Below are 11,953 nucleotides of genomic sequence, written 5' to 3'. Positions count from 1 at the left end.
TATAATTGGTTTCCTGATAACCCCGTGAATTTTAGAATTTTATTTTAAGCATTGAAAACTTGTTCTGGGACGAGGTGCACGGGTTTTCACAAGGCTGTGGAAGGGTCCGTGGCAGGATGCGTGCCAGAAACCCCCTTACCCCCCCCCCCCCGGGGCCCCCACCCCGCGCCTGCCGCTCCATCCTGGAGCACAGGCCTGCACTCTCCCAGCGGCCAGCCCGGCTCCGGGGGTGGAGGTGGGGGCTGGGGGGCACCCGTGCACTCCCACATGCTACCGCTAGGTGGCAGCAGTGCCGACACCTCGTCTCTCCTGGCCTTCGCCGGGCTCGGCCTGCTCCAGTCCTTCCTGGCGTCGCAGCTGCTTTGCCTTCTAATGGGGTCTGCACCTCCAAAACCCTAGGGGAGGGGGACGGAGGGGACGATGGCCCAGGAGTTGCCAGGTCGGCAAAGTGCTGACTCACCCCTGTGCACCTCTGCTTCAAGACGGGCAAAGTCTCTGGACGGCGATTTGCTCCAGCTTTCCATTTACAGATGGGGACCCTGAAGGTCAGAAAGGTGAAATAATGCACCTAAGCCACCCCCACCGAATACACAGGGGATGCTGGCCTGCCCACCTGGGGCTGCTGCTCTCAGCAACCTTTCCAAGCATCCGGGTGGAGCTGGAGGCCTAGTACGTGGGGAATCCCTGGGCCTCTCAAGACCTCTGGCAAGTATCCTGCAAGCCCCAGCACAGCTGGGAGGCCCAGCCCTGCCCCTGCCCCTGCGGCTCAGCAGCTGCCAGTTCCCCAAGGGAGGCCACATCTGCAAAGTGGGGCCACGGCTGGTCTCACGTGATGGAGGGACCCAGCACCTGCTGGGCAGATGTGCGGTAATTGCAGCCCCCCTCCCCTCCCTGGACCAGGGTCCGGGAGGCAGTAGGAAGTACCGACTAGCAGGGTTTCAAAGGCCCCTGAATTGGTGGCGCCCTCCAGGGCCTGAGCAGTTGAAACCAGGACTGCGTCCATGGGCTCTCAGGGAGCCCCAGCTCTGGCGTTCCGCGTGGAGTTTTGGGGCTGCGTATGCCTTGGCTCAGTGTGAAAGGGGCCACCCGCCAGGCGCCCTCTTTCCCTAGTCACAGCCTAAGCGGAGGGAGGTCAAGGTGGGGCTGGGGGTAGGAGCGGAACGCGGCAGCTGAGCGAGAGGTGACTCTGGGAGCGAGGGTCTGGCCGAGCAGCGGCGGCGGCTGAAGCAGGAGGGGCTGCGGGGCCGTCCACCCAGCCAGGGACCACTGGGCAGGGCACGAGGTGCACAGAGCTGACGCGGAACGCAGGGGACCGTCCCCAGGCCCGAGGCAGGCGGCCAAGGCAGCGGGACGAGAAGTCAATCCCACAAGAGCATCCCAGGCCGAGCACAGAATCTCAGTGCGGCCCCTTTGTGTAGCTCCGCCTGGAGGAAACTTTTCCTGCAACCCCCGCTCGGTGCTCGCCCCCACCCCAAGCCCTCCCTCGGGAACGCCCCCTCCCCAAAGCAGTTCTCAAGGTCCCCTGAGCGTACCCGTAACCGGGTCGGAACCTCGAACTGCTTCGCACGCCATCCGGTTACCGTGGCAACACCATCCGGCGGCGCCCGGCGGTCCAATCGGAGCCTGCGGCCTCTCTCGAGCCTTTCCCAAGGTGGGGACAGGATGAGGCAAGGGATGGGGAAGGGGGCGGACGGGGACCCCGCCGGCGGTGTCGCCAGGGCATGCACAGCCGCGCGCTGCCAGTCTGGCCGCCGCGAAGCGGGGCAGCGAGCGGGAGCCGGGGCCGGGCAGGGGGCTCGGGCTCCAGTTCGAGGGGCGGGGAAGGCGGGTGACGTGAGCCGGGCCGGGCGGGCGGAGTTGGGACCCGCGCGGGGAGGCGGGGGCGAGCGCGGGGCGAGGCAGACGCGCGGAGGGAGGCGGCCGAGTGGCGCGGGCGGCTCTGCGGCGGGCGGGCGGGCGCGGTGGGCGCGGGCGGCGGGGCTCCGGGATCCCCGCGCGCCTCCTCGGCGCCGCGCCGCCGCCGCGCGTCCCCACGCCCCGCGCTCCACGGCGCCCTCGGCCCGCGCGCCTCCCGTGCCCGCCTCCTGCCAGCCTCCTGTACCGCGGCCGTCTGCAGGGCGAGCGCCCGGACGGAGTCCCCGGGAAACTTGAGCTGCGCCGGTCGGCGGCGGAGCCCGGGCGAGAACCTCTGGCCCGGCGGCGCGCCCAGGGGACCCGCGTCTGCCCGCGTCGCCGCCGCCCGCCCCCCCGGGCAGCGCCGCCCCCTCGGCGCGGGGCTCCGGCTGGAGGCAAGAGCCCTGCGCGGCGAGACTCGCATCCTGCGTGGCGGCACCGCCCGGCCTCCCTCCCGTCGCCGCGGAGGGCATAGCCTCGCTCGGATTCCCGGACCTTCGCTTCGCGGCGACAGCACCGGAGCGCGCCCTTCCCGGGCCCGCCGCGGGCGCCCCCGCTTCGCCGCCGCCTTCGCAGGGTCGCCCCCGGTGGGGGCTGCGAGCCCCGCTCCTGGCCGAGGAATGTGCGCCCCCGCGGGCCGCCCCGCCTGAGCCATGCGCCCCCACGGCGGCGGCGCGCCGGCCGGCATGGAGCCCCGCGCGGCCGCGCTCTGACTCCGCTCTGCGCCCGGCGGCGGGCGGCGGGCGGCGGACCGAGAGCCGAGACCCGCGGGACGCAAGCAGCGGGCGGGCGCCGCGCAGATGGCCGGGGCGAGCAAGGTCTGAGGCTCGGCTCCCTGAAACGTGACCATGTGGATTCAACAGCTTTTAGGACTCAGGTGAGCGACCCGGCGCGGCCCGGGCCGGGGTGCGTGTGTGCGTGTGTCGGGTTGGACTCAGCGTTGGGTCCTCAGTGTTGCAAATAAAGGGACCCCTGCTGCTCCTTGCGAGCGACCGGCGGCCAGGGGAGGACCGGTCCGGGGCTCCGCGCCCGGCAGCCTCGCAGAGAGCGGCCGCCTCTCCCGGGTTCCGCGCGTCCGGGGCCCGACAGGGGCACCCGCCCTAGATCCCCGGCAGCGCAGTGTCCTGGCCCGCCGCCCCGGCGCGCCTCCTGCTCCGGGCCCCGAGCGAGGTGCGGGCCGCTGGGCGCGGCGGGCCGGAGACTCGCGGCTGGGGTCCCGGTCGCGCGGGGAAGCCAGGGCTCCGGCTCCCGGCGAAAGCCTTGCCGGAGGGAGTTGGGGAAAAACAAAATCAAACAGCCACTCCACCGGCCCTTTCCCTTTCTCGGGTCTGAGCGCGGTGCCTCCCAGCTGCCCACCCAGCTGTTTGCCGGTGACCTCCGGGTGGGTCCGACGGGCGCGCACAGCTGGCGGGCAGCTGGGGCGGAGAGACGCTTGGGCTCTGGGGAGCGCGGGCGGCACCCCACCCCCACCCCCAAACATAACTCCAAGCCCGCGGGCCCGCCCCGGAGCTTGTCTGTGCTGGGAATCCAGGGCGGCTGGAGAACCGCGGGGCTCGAGCCCGGGAGCCCGCGGTGGAGGCGCACAGCAAGAGCCTTCTCCGCAAACTTTGCCCCGCCGTGGCGCTCGGGCTTCTCCAGCCCCTGCCTCTCGGTGCCTAGAGCCCGGGACACACTCGTCCCCCTTTCCAAGGCAGACTGCCTCACAGCCATCTTCCTCCTGCCCGGGTGGGGGTGGGGGTGGGGGCGCTTCTCAGGGCCGGTGTTTGGTCCCGGGGTTGGACCCAGACTGGGGAGGAAGCAGGCGGAGGCGGAGAAAGGCAACGTGCGGTTCTCGAGTTCGTCCACTGGGAAGCACTGCACGCCCGCTGTGGGGAGAAACGGGACCGCTAGCTGCGAGTGCCCCCACCCGCAGCCGGTAACAGGCTGGGGGGGAGCGGCCCAAGGGAGAATCATATGCGCGTCCCGATTTCGAGAAATCGGAAGGGACCAGGCGCCTGAAGGGTTTTCTAGCTGCCCTTGGGTTGGGAGAGGATCCGGCTGTCCAGGAGTAAATACCGTTGAAAACGTCTAGTGAAAATCGCCGAATGCTCTGGTTTGCCTTTTTGGAGGAAAGCCACGCTTCTCCTAGTAGCGGGTCTTCCTCCTGCTGCGGCTTCTAAGAGGTTAATAAGGGATGGGCTGGTGTTAGGTATTGGCTGGACTAGAATGGATACCCCGTGCTCCTGCTAGGTAAGGTCTGGGCTTTAGCCTGATCTGGGGCGCTGACAAAATGGAGCGAGGGAGGCTTTGCTGGCGTCACGGCCGCCAGGTGCGCTGCCTGCCCCTTCTGTTCTGCCCTCCTTTCTCCTCCCGCTGCCGGTCCCAGGTCCCAGCAGGACCCAACAGGCTCCCCACCCTGGGCGGCTCTGGCCGGACACTCCCCCTCCAGCTCCTGGACGCTTCCCGAGCTGCCCTGGGGCCCCCCGTCTCTGCCGACAAGTTATTGGGGTGGACAATTTTTTATTGCTAAGTTGCTAGATGGAAAGATTATTACACTTCGATAAGGGAAGAGGAGAGTAAATGGCATGGAGAGAAACCTCTTTGTTGGCTGGAAATTCACTAAAAGAGGTCCTCTGAAGCATCCCCAAGTGAGGTTTACTTGGGATTTTGCTTTAGAAAATAGTTCTTTTGGTAATTTTGAAGTTTGACCTTTTATTTTTCCCCCTTACTGTTAGCATAGGAGACTTGCCATGGTGCCTGTAAGGATGAGCTTTGCCCGGGCTCTTGGCAGAGCTCCTGCCTGGCGGTGAGGTCTCCGGGCAGGGGCAGGGTCTGGGTAGGGAGGGCCTGTGTGCTTTTGTGTCTGGCCAGGCCAGGAGGGCAGAGAGCTGTGCGGTGGAAATGTGCTTCCCCTGCCAAGACAGAGTGGTTACTTGTCCCTCACCTTCCCTTAGGGCCACATCATGGCCACCAAGTGAGCCCAGGCAGCCTGAAGCCAAGTGGGTGACCCTGAACCCGGAGCCGATCGCCGTGCTGGGGGAAACGAGGCAGAGTCTGGGTTTGCCTGGGGGGCCTCTCGGCAACAGCTTCGCAGACGGTCTGTGCTTGGCTCTGCCTGTGGACGGAGCTTTTTCTTTTTACGAAGGAGAGATAGGTGGAGGCTGGCTGAGGCTTACAAGAGCTTTTCTGTGCCTTTTGTGTGGTCGCTGTATCAAAGCTCAGAAGAGACTTTCCATCAGCGCAGATAAGGCTAACTCTTTAGGGAGACCCAGCAGCTTGACAAGTTGCATTTGAGCTCACACATAAAGGGACAGCCCAGAGCGGCTTGGAAGGGGGGATTGCTCAGCCTGCGGCCGGCCGGCTGGGGTGTTGCTGCCTGGGTGTGAGGGGCCTCCCCGGCTGCAGGAGTGTGACCCTAGCACCCTGTCCCCTGGAGTGGCTCCGTTCTCATGCCCCTTCTCTTGGGAAGCACTGGGCAGGGATGATGTCAAATAAAAACATGACACTTTATTTGTGGGGCACTTTGAGTTCCCCAGGTCCTCATGCAGGCTGCACTGTGATTGGGCCACCCTGTGGGGATTCGCGGCTTGGCGCTCACCTCCTGCCAAGTCCCCAGCACCTGGGACCTTGATGGGGGGTTTAGTGGATGGAGTGGGTACTTCATGCACAAACGCTCTCTCCTGGTGAATTCCGACCGTGGCTGCTCAACTGATTGTGCTGGAATCTGGGCAGGGACAGGGGCTGGGGCACTCGTCAGGAACCACGGAGCTTGCATCAGTCCTGGTTTTAGGAGGCAGCTCAGATCTTCTGGCAACATCAGTGCCTCTCCCTCCCCTCGTGACCACCCCCAACCAGGGATTCACTCCAATCTAGGCTGCCTTTTGTTTATTTGTTTTAATCATCTGCTTGCCTTTTCCGGGCATATTCAAGAGGGCGCTAAGAGGGGAGCAGGGCAAGGCAGCTTGGCTTCCTCAGCTCAGGACCAGCTGAGGCAGCTCCCCGCCTCCCTGAGATGTCTGTCTCCCGGTCCCCGGAGAAGGAACAGCTTGCTCCCCACTCAGAGGCGGCCGCGAAGGCTGTGGGTGCGGCTGGGATCCGGCCCTGTCCTCACCACCGGTCGGACCCCGATGCAGATGAGGGTCCGGCAGGCGCTGGCTCACTTTGCGCCCTGCTCCCTGAGATCCCTGGGCCTCTGCCGGGAGGCAGCAGGGTTCCTGGGGAAGGTGGAGAACCGGGCACCCCTGTCTCGGTGAAGTGGGGAGCTCAGCCTGCTGCCAGGCCCTCCCGGACCCTGGGGCCTGCTCCGGGGTTACATAAGAGCCATCAGCTTTAAATACGTAACTGCCAAGTTTCCTTCAAAGGGTTACAAGTCAGTAGAGACCAAACTGATGTAAAGATTAGCTTAGAAAGCCAAATATATCCTTGATCTAGATTTTCACGTTTGAAGTCTGGCAGGAGTGTTTCTTCCTCCGAAGCCAGTCAGACCCGAGGGGCAGGCGGGGCCAGGGGCTTTCTCCTGCCCAAGCACACGGGCCTCTCCCAGGCTCTTCCCTCCCCAAGACCCCTTCCAGGAATTCCAGGGAGCCGGGAGGCCCTGGAGCAAGGAGTGGTAGTTACATAACTCAGTTAACTCTCGGCTTCTCGGGCTTGAAGAGAAAGTCACAGGCTGGAATGTGTCTGGGTCAGAGCAGTGGAGCCTGGGGGTGCCCCTGACCCCACCCCCGTCCCCGGGTTGTCCCCATGCCGGGTGTGGCGTCATCCCTGGCTGCCCAGAGGAGGGCTGTTGGCCCCCTCCAGCCCTCCTTTTTGGAGGCAGCACTCTGTGCCCCAGCAGTCAGTTCCCCAGTGCCAGCTCTCCAAAGCCATTTCCAGACTGGGACCTCAGCGAGGGCTCCCTCTCCATGTAGGGGAGCGGCAGCAGCTGCCTCACTGGCGCCAGCAGAGCTGGACCCGGCCTGCAGGACAGAAGCTGGGGTCGAACTTTGCCGGGGTTCTTGCCTCTCTCTTTGGAGGGGTCCGAGGGTGCAGAGGGGCCAGAAGCCACCAACTGACCGCCGGATCTTCGTGGCTGATAAATATCTCCCAAGCAGCCAAAAGAGCACCGGCTCTGCTCTGGTTTTCACACAGCCCGTCGGAAGTCACGTGTTTACCATGTTGCCTGGGGGTGAGCGTCAATACTTGCTGGGCCCAGGAGGTGGGGGCAGGGAGCAACCCCACCCCCAGTAAAACCCTTGGGCTGCAGAGATGCTGGTTTGTTCGTGCTGGATCCGTCATGGTAGTCGCAGCCTGCTCCCCTGCTCCCTGTCCCTAACGGGACTAGTTCTGCTTGCTGGACCTTCTGCATCCATTGCACATTCTCCAGCGTGGCCGGCCATGGAGGGCTGGCATTGGCCTGGGCCGTCGTCTCCTGGACGGTGCTGCTGCTAGGAACGTCAGCGCTCCAAGCCCGGCTGCTGGAAAGGGGAGCAGAACTGGCAGTGCCAGGAGCTTGCCCTCATGGTGGAGACTAAAGGGGGCGGGTCTGCCAAGGAAAGGCTAGGAGTATGTGTGTGTCCTGTTTTACGCTGGCCCGTGGGTTCCTAACTCTTCATTGCATCTTGAGAAGAGCATTTGACACATAGTAGGTGCTCAGGTAGAGTCCATGGGATGGATAGCTTGTGTCCCCACGGCACAGTGTCCTTTCTTTATCTGCATTCTGCCCTCGTGCCCTGAATCCCAGAATGGGTGTAGAGTCAGGGCCAACCTTAGGCACTGGTCCCAAAATATATGCTAGTTCTTCACCGTGGCTTACTTATGCTTAGCATTCCACCGTTAGAGATTCATTCCTTTAGAGTTATCATGATTAGAATGCAAACCTGCTCAAGAAAGTGATCCATCAAATTCCTTCAGTCATTACCAGTTCAGTATCAGTGACGATGTCAGATTGTTCAGTGTGTGGTAGGAGGGGAGGGTGTGGATAGGAAGAGAACATGATGCAAGTGGTGCAAATCCGGCAGGGGGCAGGGGCTGGGGTAGGAAAGCACCACCAACAGAGGATGGGTAGCCTGGAGGGGGCACCTAGGGCAAACTTACCAACTGCCATTGGCTGAGGTCTCCCCTTGTCCTTGGTGTTCTTGGAGCCTGGGGTTATTACACACCTGCTAGGGAAAGGGTGACCAGGAGGGACCAGTTCATTTAAAAGGGAAGGTTCCGGTCAGTCTGTAAAGCCCACAGGGGGTGGGCTGGGGGGCTTTCGGGTAGAGTCAGTCTCATGCCTTATGACTAGTGCTCTTCTCTAGACACCTTCTGATCCGATCAGAAGCTACAGGATCTATGAGTGTCTAACTTAACATAGAGAAAATGATTATTTCATTCACTTAGGGAGGGTCTGGGAGCTGCCGAGGCAGACCCAGAAACAAGTACATTTCTGCCCTCGAGGACCCTGTAGTCCAGCAGTGGCGGAGGAATGTGTGTGGGATAAAAACACGCTTACTGCAGTAGAGGCCAGCGCCGGCCTCTAGCAGTACAGTACAAGCCCCATTCGCATTTTAGAATTTCCCAGTAGCCACATCAGAAAAAAAGGATATGACGTTAATTTTAATAACATATTTCATTTCATGCAATAAAGCCCAATATGATTATTTTGATATGTAATCAATATAAAACAGCATGAATGAGCTACCTTACAGTTCTGTCCCATAATAAGTCTCCACCGTCAGGTGCTCAGTGTGTGCCCCTAGCGCTTCTCTGTTTGGTTTACTCACGTGTCAGGTGACCGGTGTCCACATGGGGTTAGCAGCTACCATCGTGGGTGCTTGCTGTGGAAATCTGGGGGTGACAGCTCTTTCCTTAGCACCTGCCGCCTCCCCAGGCGCGGTCTGCTTTCGGGCCTGCCACTCAGTGGGAGGCGCTCTGGGGAGGCCAGCCTGGCCAGCGGCCGTCCTGACTCGTGGTGGATGGGTGCTGACCACCAGGGCTGCGCCAGGGCTGGAGGGAGACCCACGAGTGGGGGCGCAGCACCTGCTTCTGGGGTCCCCAGTCTGCTGAGGGCACGGCCACGCCGGGCAGTCCTTCATACCTGCCCAGCACATCACACACCAGTGTACAAGGACATGCTTTGGGGACTCGGGCAGCGAGTGGCACAGCGGGCTCACCCAGAGGGGTCAGGGCCGAGGTCGGGCATCAGTCTCAGTTGGTGGTGAGGCCAAACCAGCAAGTAAAGGGGCAAGACAGAGGGCCCACCCACCAGAAGGGAGGGCTGACCTCTTGGAGAAGCATGTCCAGTGCGCTCCTCGGGCCTCAGAGCTGGTCCTGGACCTGGGTCAAGCCAGTCCTGAATGAGTACATGTTGGAAAGGCCCAAGCAGCTCCAGCTGCCATGCTGAGCCAAGGTGGTGCCACCCTCCAGGTCTGGCCAGGGTCCACGTTCTTTGTCCTCTACCCCGGCACCTGTTGCTGGGGCCCAGAGCTGCCAGGCCGTGTGGGCCCCAGAGCTGCTGGGCCACAGGGAGCCCAGGAGTGCCAGGCCATGTAGGGCCTTGTGGGTAGGGGAGAGATTGTGACTCACCAAGGTCTGGTTTCAGTGAACGCTTTTAGAACCCTCATTCCAGAAAAGGGGTTTGAGGTTGGGGTTGGGGGTTGCTGGGTCTCAGAGCACGTACCATCAGGGGTTCCAACCCCAGGTCAAAACAGGATTTTTTTTAAACAAAATGCCTCTTGCAGAAGGAAACTTGCTGCTATTCCTAGGAATGAGAGTCTGGATAAGAAAACGTGCCACAGTCGGAAACGGGCAGCTGATGAATTGCTGTAGAGGGACCTTCTGTCCCGAGCCGGCGGGGGGTGCTTCTCAGCTTTCCGTGTGAGCAGGATAGGTTCTGGCTGTGGCACTTATGGGGTGCAGGTTCCCAACAGAAAAGGAGCTTGATCTGGAAATAAGATGAGTGTATGAGAAATGCAGCCAGGTTCCTAAACTTAGTGCCGTCTGCCAAGTTGTCCCAGCCGATCCTTTGCGGTCCCTGGACCTTAAGGTTTCAGATAAAGGGTTTGTATTGCCGGACAATTCTGCAGTTTGAGAACTCTGTCTAAATTAGTGGTAAACTCTTTGAGCTCTGAGGTGACTTCAGTTTTGAGTTCATTGACTTACTTAAGTAGGACACAGATTTATTCTAAGATGCCTACCTTCAAGCGTACTGAACCTTGAGGCAACTGAATAGCAGGTCCAGCGCCCTCTTTTGGCCACCTTGGATGCAGCAGCCCAGCTCTATTAGCCGTTGTGAAAAAGAAGGGAACACAGCAGATGGCTGAAAACCACTGGAATCCCAGGAGGTGGGAAGGAGTACAGAGCTGATCAACAAGCTCCAACATACCCAGGCCCGTGTAAGATGTTATTGTGCTGTTTTACAGAAAGCCTGGTCCTGAAACAAGCATGTTTAAGGTAGAAAAAGGGGTTGTCCCAGGGAGCAAAGTCTGGCATCAGGAAAGTGCTGTTAAAAATTCCTAATTCATTTTGTGAAGCTAGTATTACCCTGACATCAAAACCTGACAGAGGCAGAACAAAAACCAACTCCCCTTGTGAAAATAGATGCAAACATTTCTTAACCAAACATCAGCAAAAAGCATCCAGCCCATACAGCATGGACTATACACCATGAACAGATGGTGTTTCATCCACAGGAGCAAGGCTCCTGCAATATTTGCAAACAAATCAACGCCATCTACCATATTAAGGCCACATGGTCACATCAATTGATGTAGAGAATTCATTTAACAAAATCCAACACTTATTCATAAAAACCACTTTCCAAAAAATAGAAATAGAGGGAATCTTCCTCAACTTGATAAAGAGCATCAACAAAAAGCCTGCAACTGAAGTCATATTCCAGGTGGAACTCAGCTGCTTTCCCCTGAGATCAGGAAATGGCAAGGAGACCCTGTCCTGGCACACTTATTTGACACGGTGCTGAGAGCTCTAGCTATGCCAGCCAGTGAGACATGGAAAGAAATCAGAAAGAAAGAACTAGGACTGTCCTACTGGATTTTCTACCTACGTAGAAAATCCCAAGTCGTTTATTAAAAACGAAGAAAACTTGTGAGTTCACCAAAGTCTCAGATTACAAGATAACCAAGCAAAATCAACTGTATTTCTACACACCAGCAATGAACACATGGACACTGAAATTAAAAATACAATACCATTTACAACCACGCCCAAAATTAAATACTTAGGTATAAATCTGACAAAACATGTACAGGACTTGTATGCTAGGAACTCCGCACTGATGAGAGAAATCAAAGACGGTCTGAGCTGATGGAGAGACCGACTGTGTTTATGGATCAGAAGAGTCAGTAGAAGGAATATGTCAGCTCTCCTCGAAGTGATATATAGGTTTCAGGCAATTCGTATCAGAGTCACTGCGAGATTTTTGCACATGTAGATGAGAGTATTCTCAAATGTGTGTGTAAAGGTGAAGGAACTAGATTAGCCAAAACAATTTTCAAAAAGAGAAACAGAGTGAAGAAATTAGTCTACCCAATTTCGAGTCTTATTATATAGCTGTAACAATGAAGACCTCGTACTGTACTGGTGGAGGGATAAACGTATAGATCAATGAAACTGAAAAGAGAACCCAGAAGAGACCCACGCAATTATGATCAACTCCTTGACAAAGAGGCACATTTAGTGGAGGAAAGAGCCTTGTCAACAAGTGATGCTAGGGGTGATTGGACTTCCCTACACAAGGAAGTGAGCCTCAACCCAAGTGTTGCTCCTTTGAGAAAAATTAACTCAAAATGGATCACAGTCTTCAATGTAAAATGCAAAACTATAAAAATTTTGGGAAAAGAACTCAGGAGAAAAATCTTCAGAATCTAGGCTTTGGCAAAGGGTTCTTAAACTTGACACCCCAAAGTACAGTCCATGAAAGGAAAAAAGCAGTAAGTTGGGTGTCATCAATATGGAAAGTTTTGCTGCATGGAATACTCTGTAAAGAGAATGAGAAGACAAACTACAGAATTGGAGAAAATACTTGCAAACCACACATCTGCCAGAGGACTAGTACCCACAGTATATAAAGAGCTCGAATTCTCAACGATAGAAACACCAA

General features: G+C 58.6%; 1 protein-coding gene across 1 annotated transcript in view; it reads left to right on the top strand.

The window, feature by feature from the left end:
- Positions 1–2,687: 2,687 nt before the first annotated feature.
- The window catches only part of AJAP1 (adherens junctions associated protein 1), a 129,439-nt gene continuing 120,173 nt past the window's right edge, over positions 2,688–11,953 (top strand). The window contains exon 1 of the mRNA XM_077151513.1: positions 2,688–2,770. Within this exon, the coding sequence (XP_077007628.1) occupies positions 2,742–2,770 (29 nt within the window). The 5' untranslated portion in view covers positions 2,688–2,741. The remainder of the gene's footprint in view (positions 2,771–11,953) is intronic.

This window comes from Tamandua tetradactyla, chromosome 2 (genome assembly GCF_023851605.1).
Source record: "Tamandua tetradactyla isolate mTamTet1 chromosome 2, mTamTet1.pri, whole genome shotgun sequence".
Classification (NCBI taxonomy): domain Eukaryota; kingdom Metazoa; phylum Chordata; class Mammalia; order Pilosa; family Myrmecophagidae; genus Tamandua; species Tamandua tetradactyla.
This window is presented reverse-complemented; position numbering and strand designations above follow the sequence as displayed.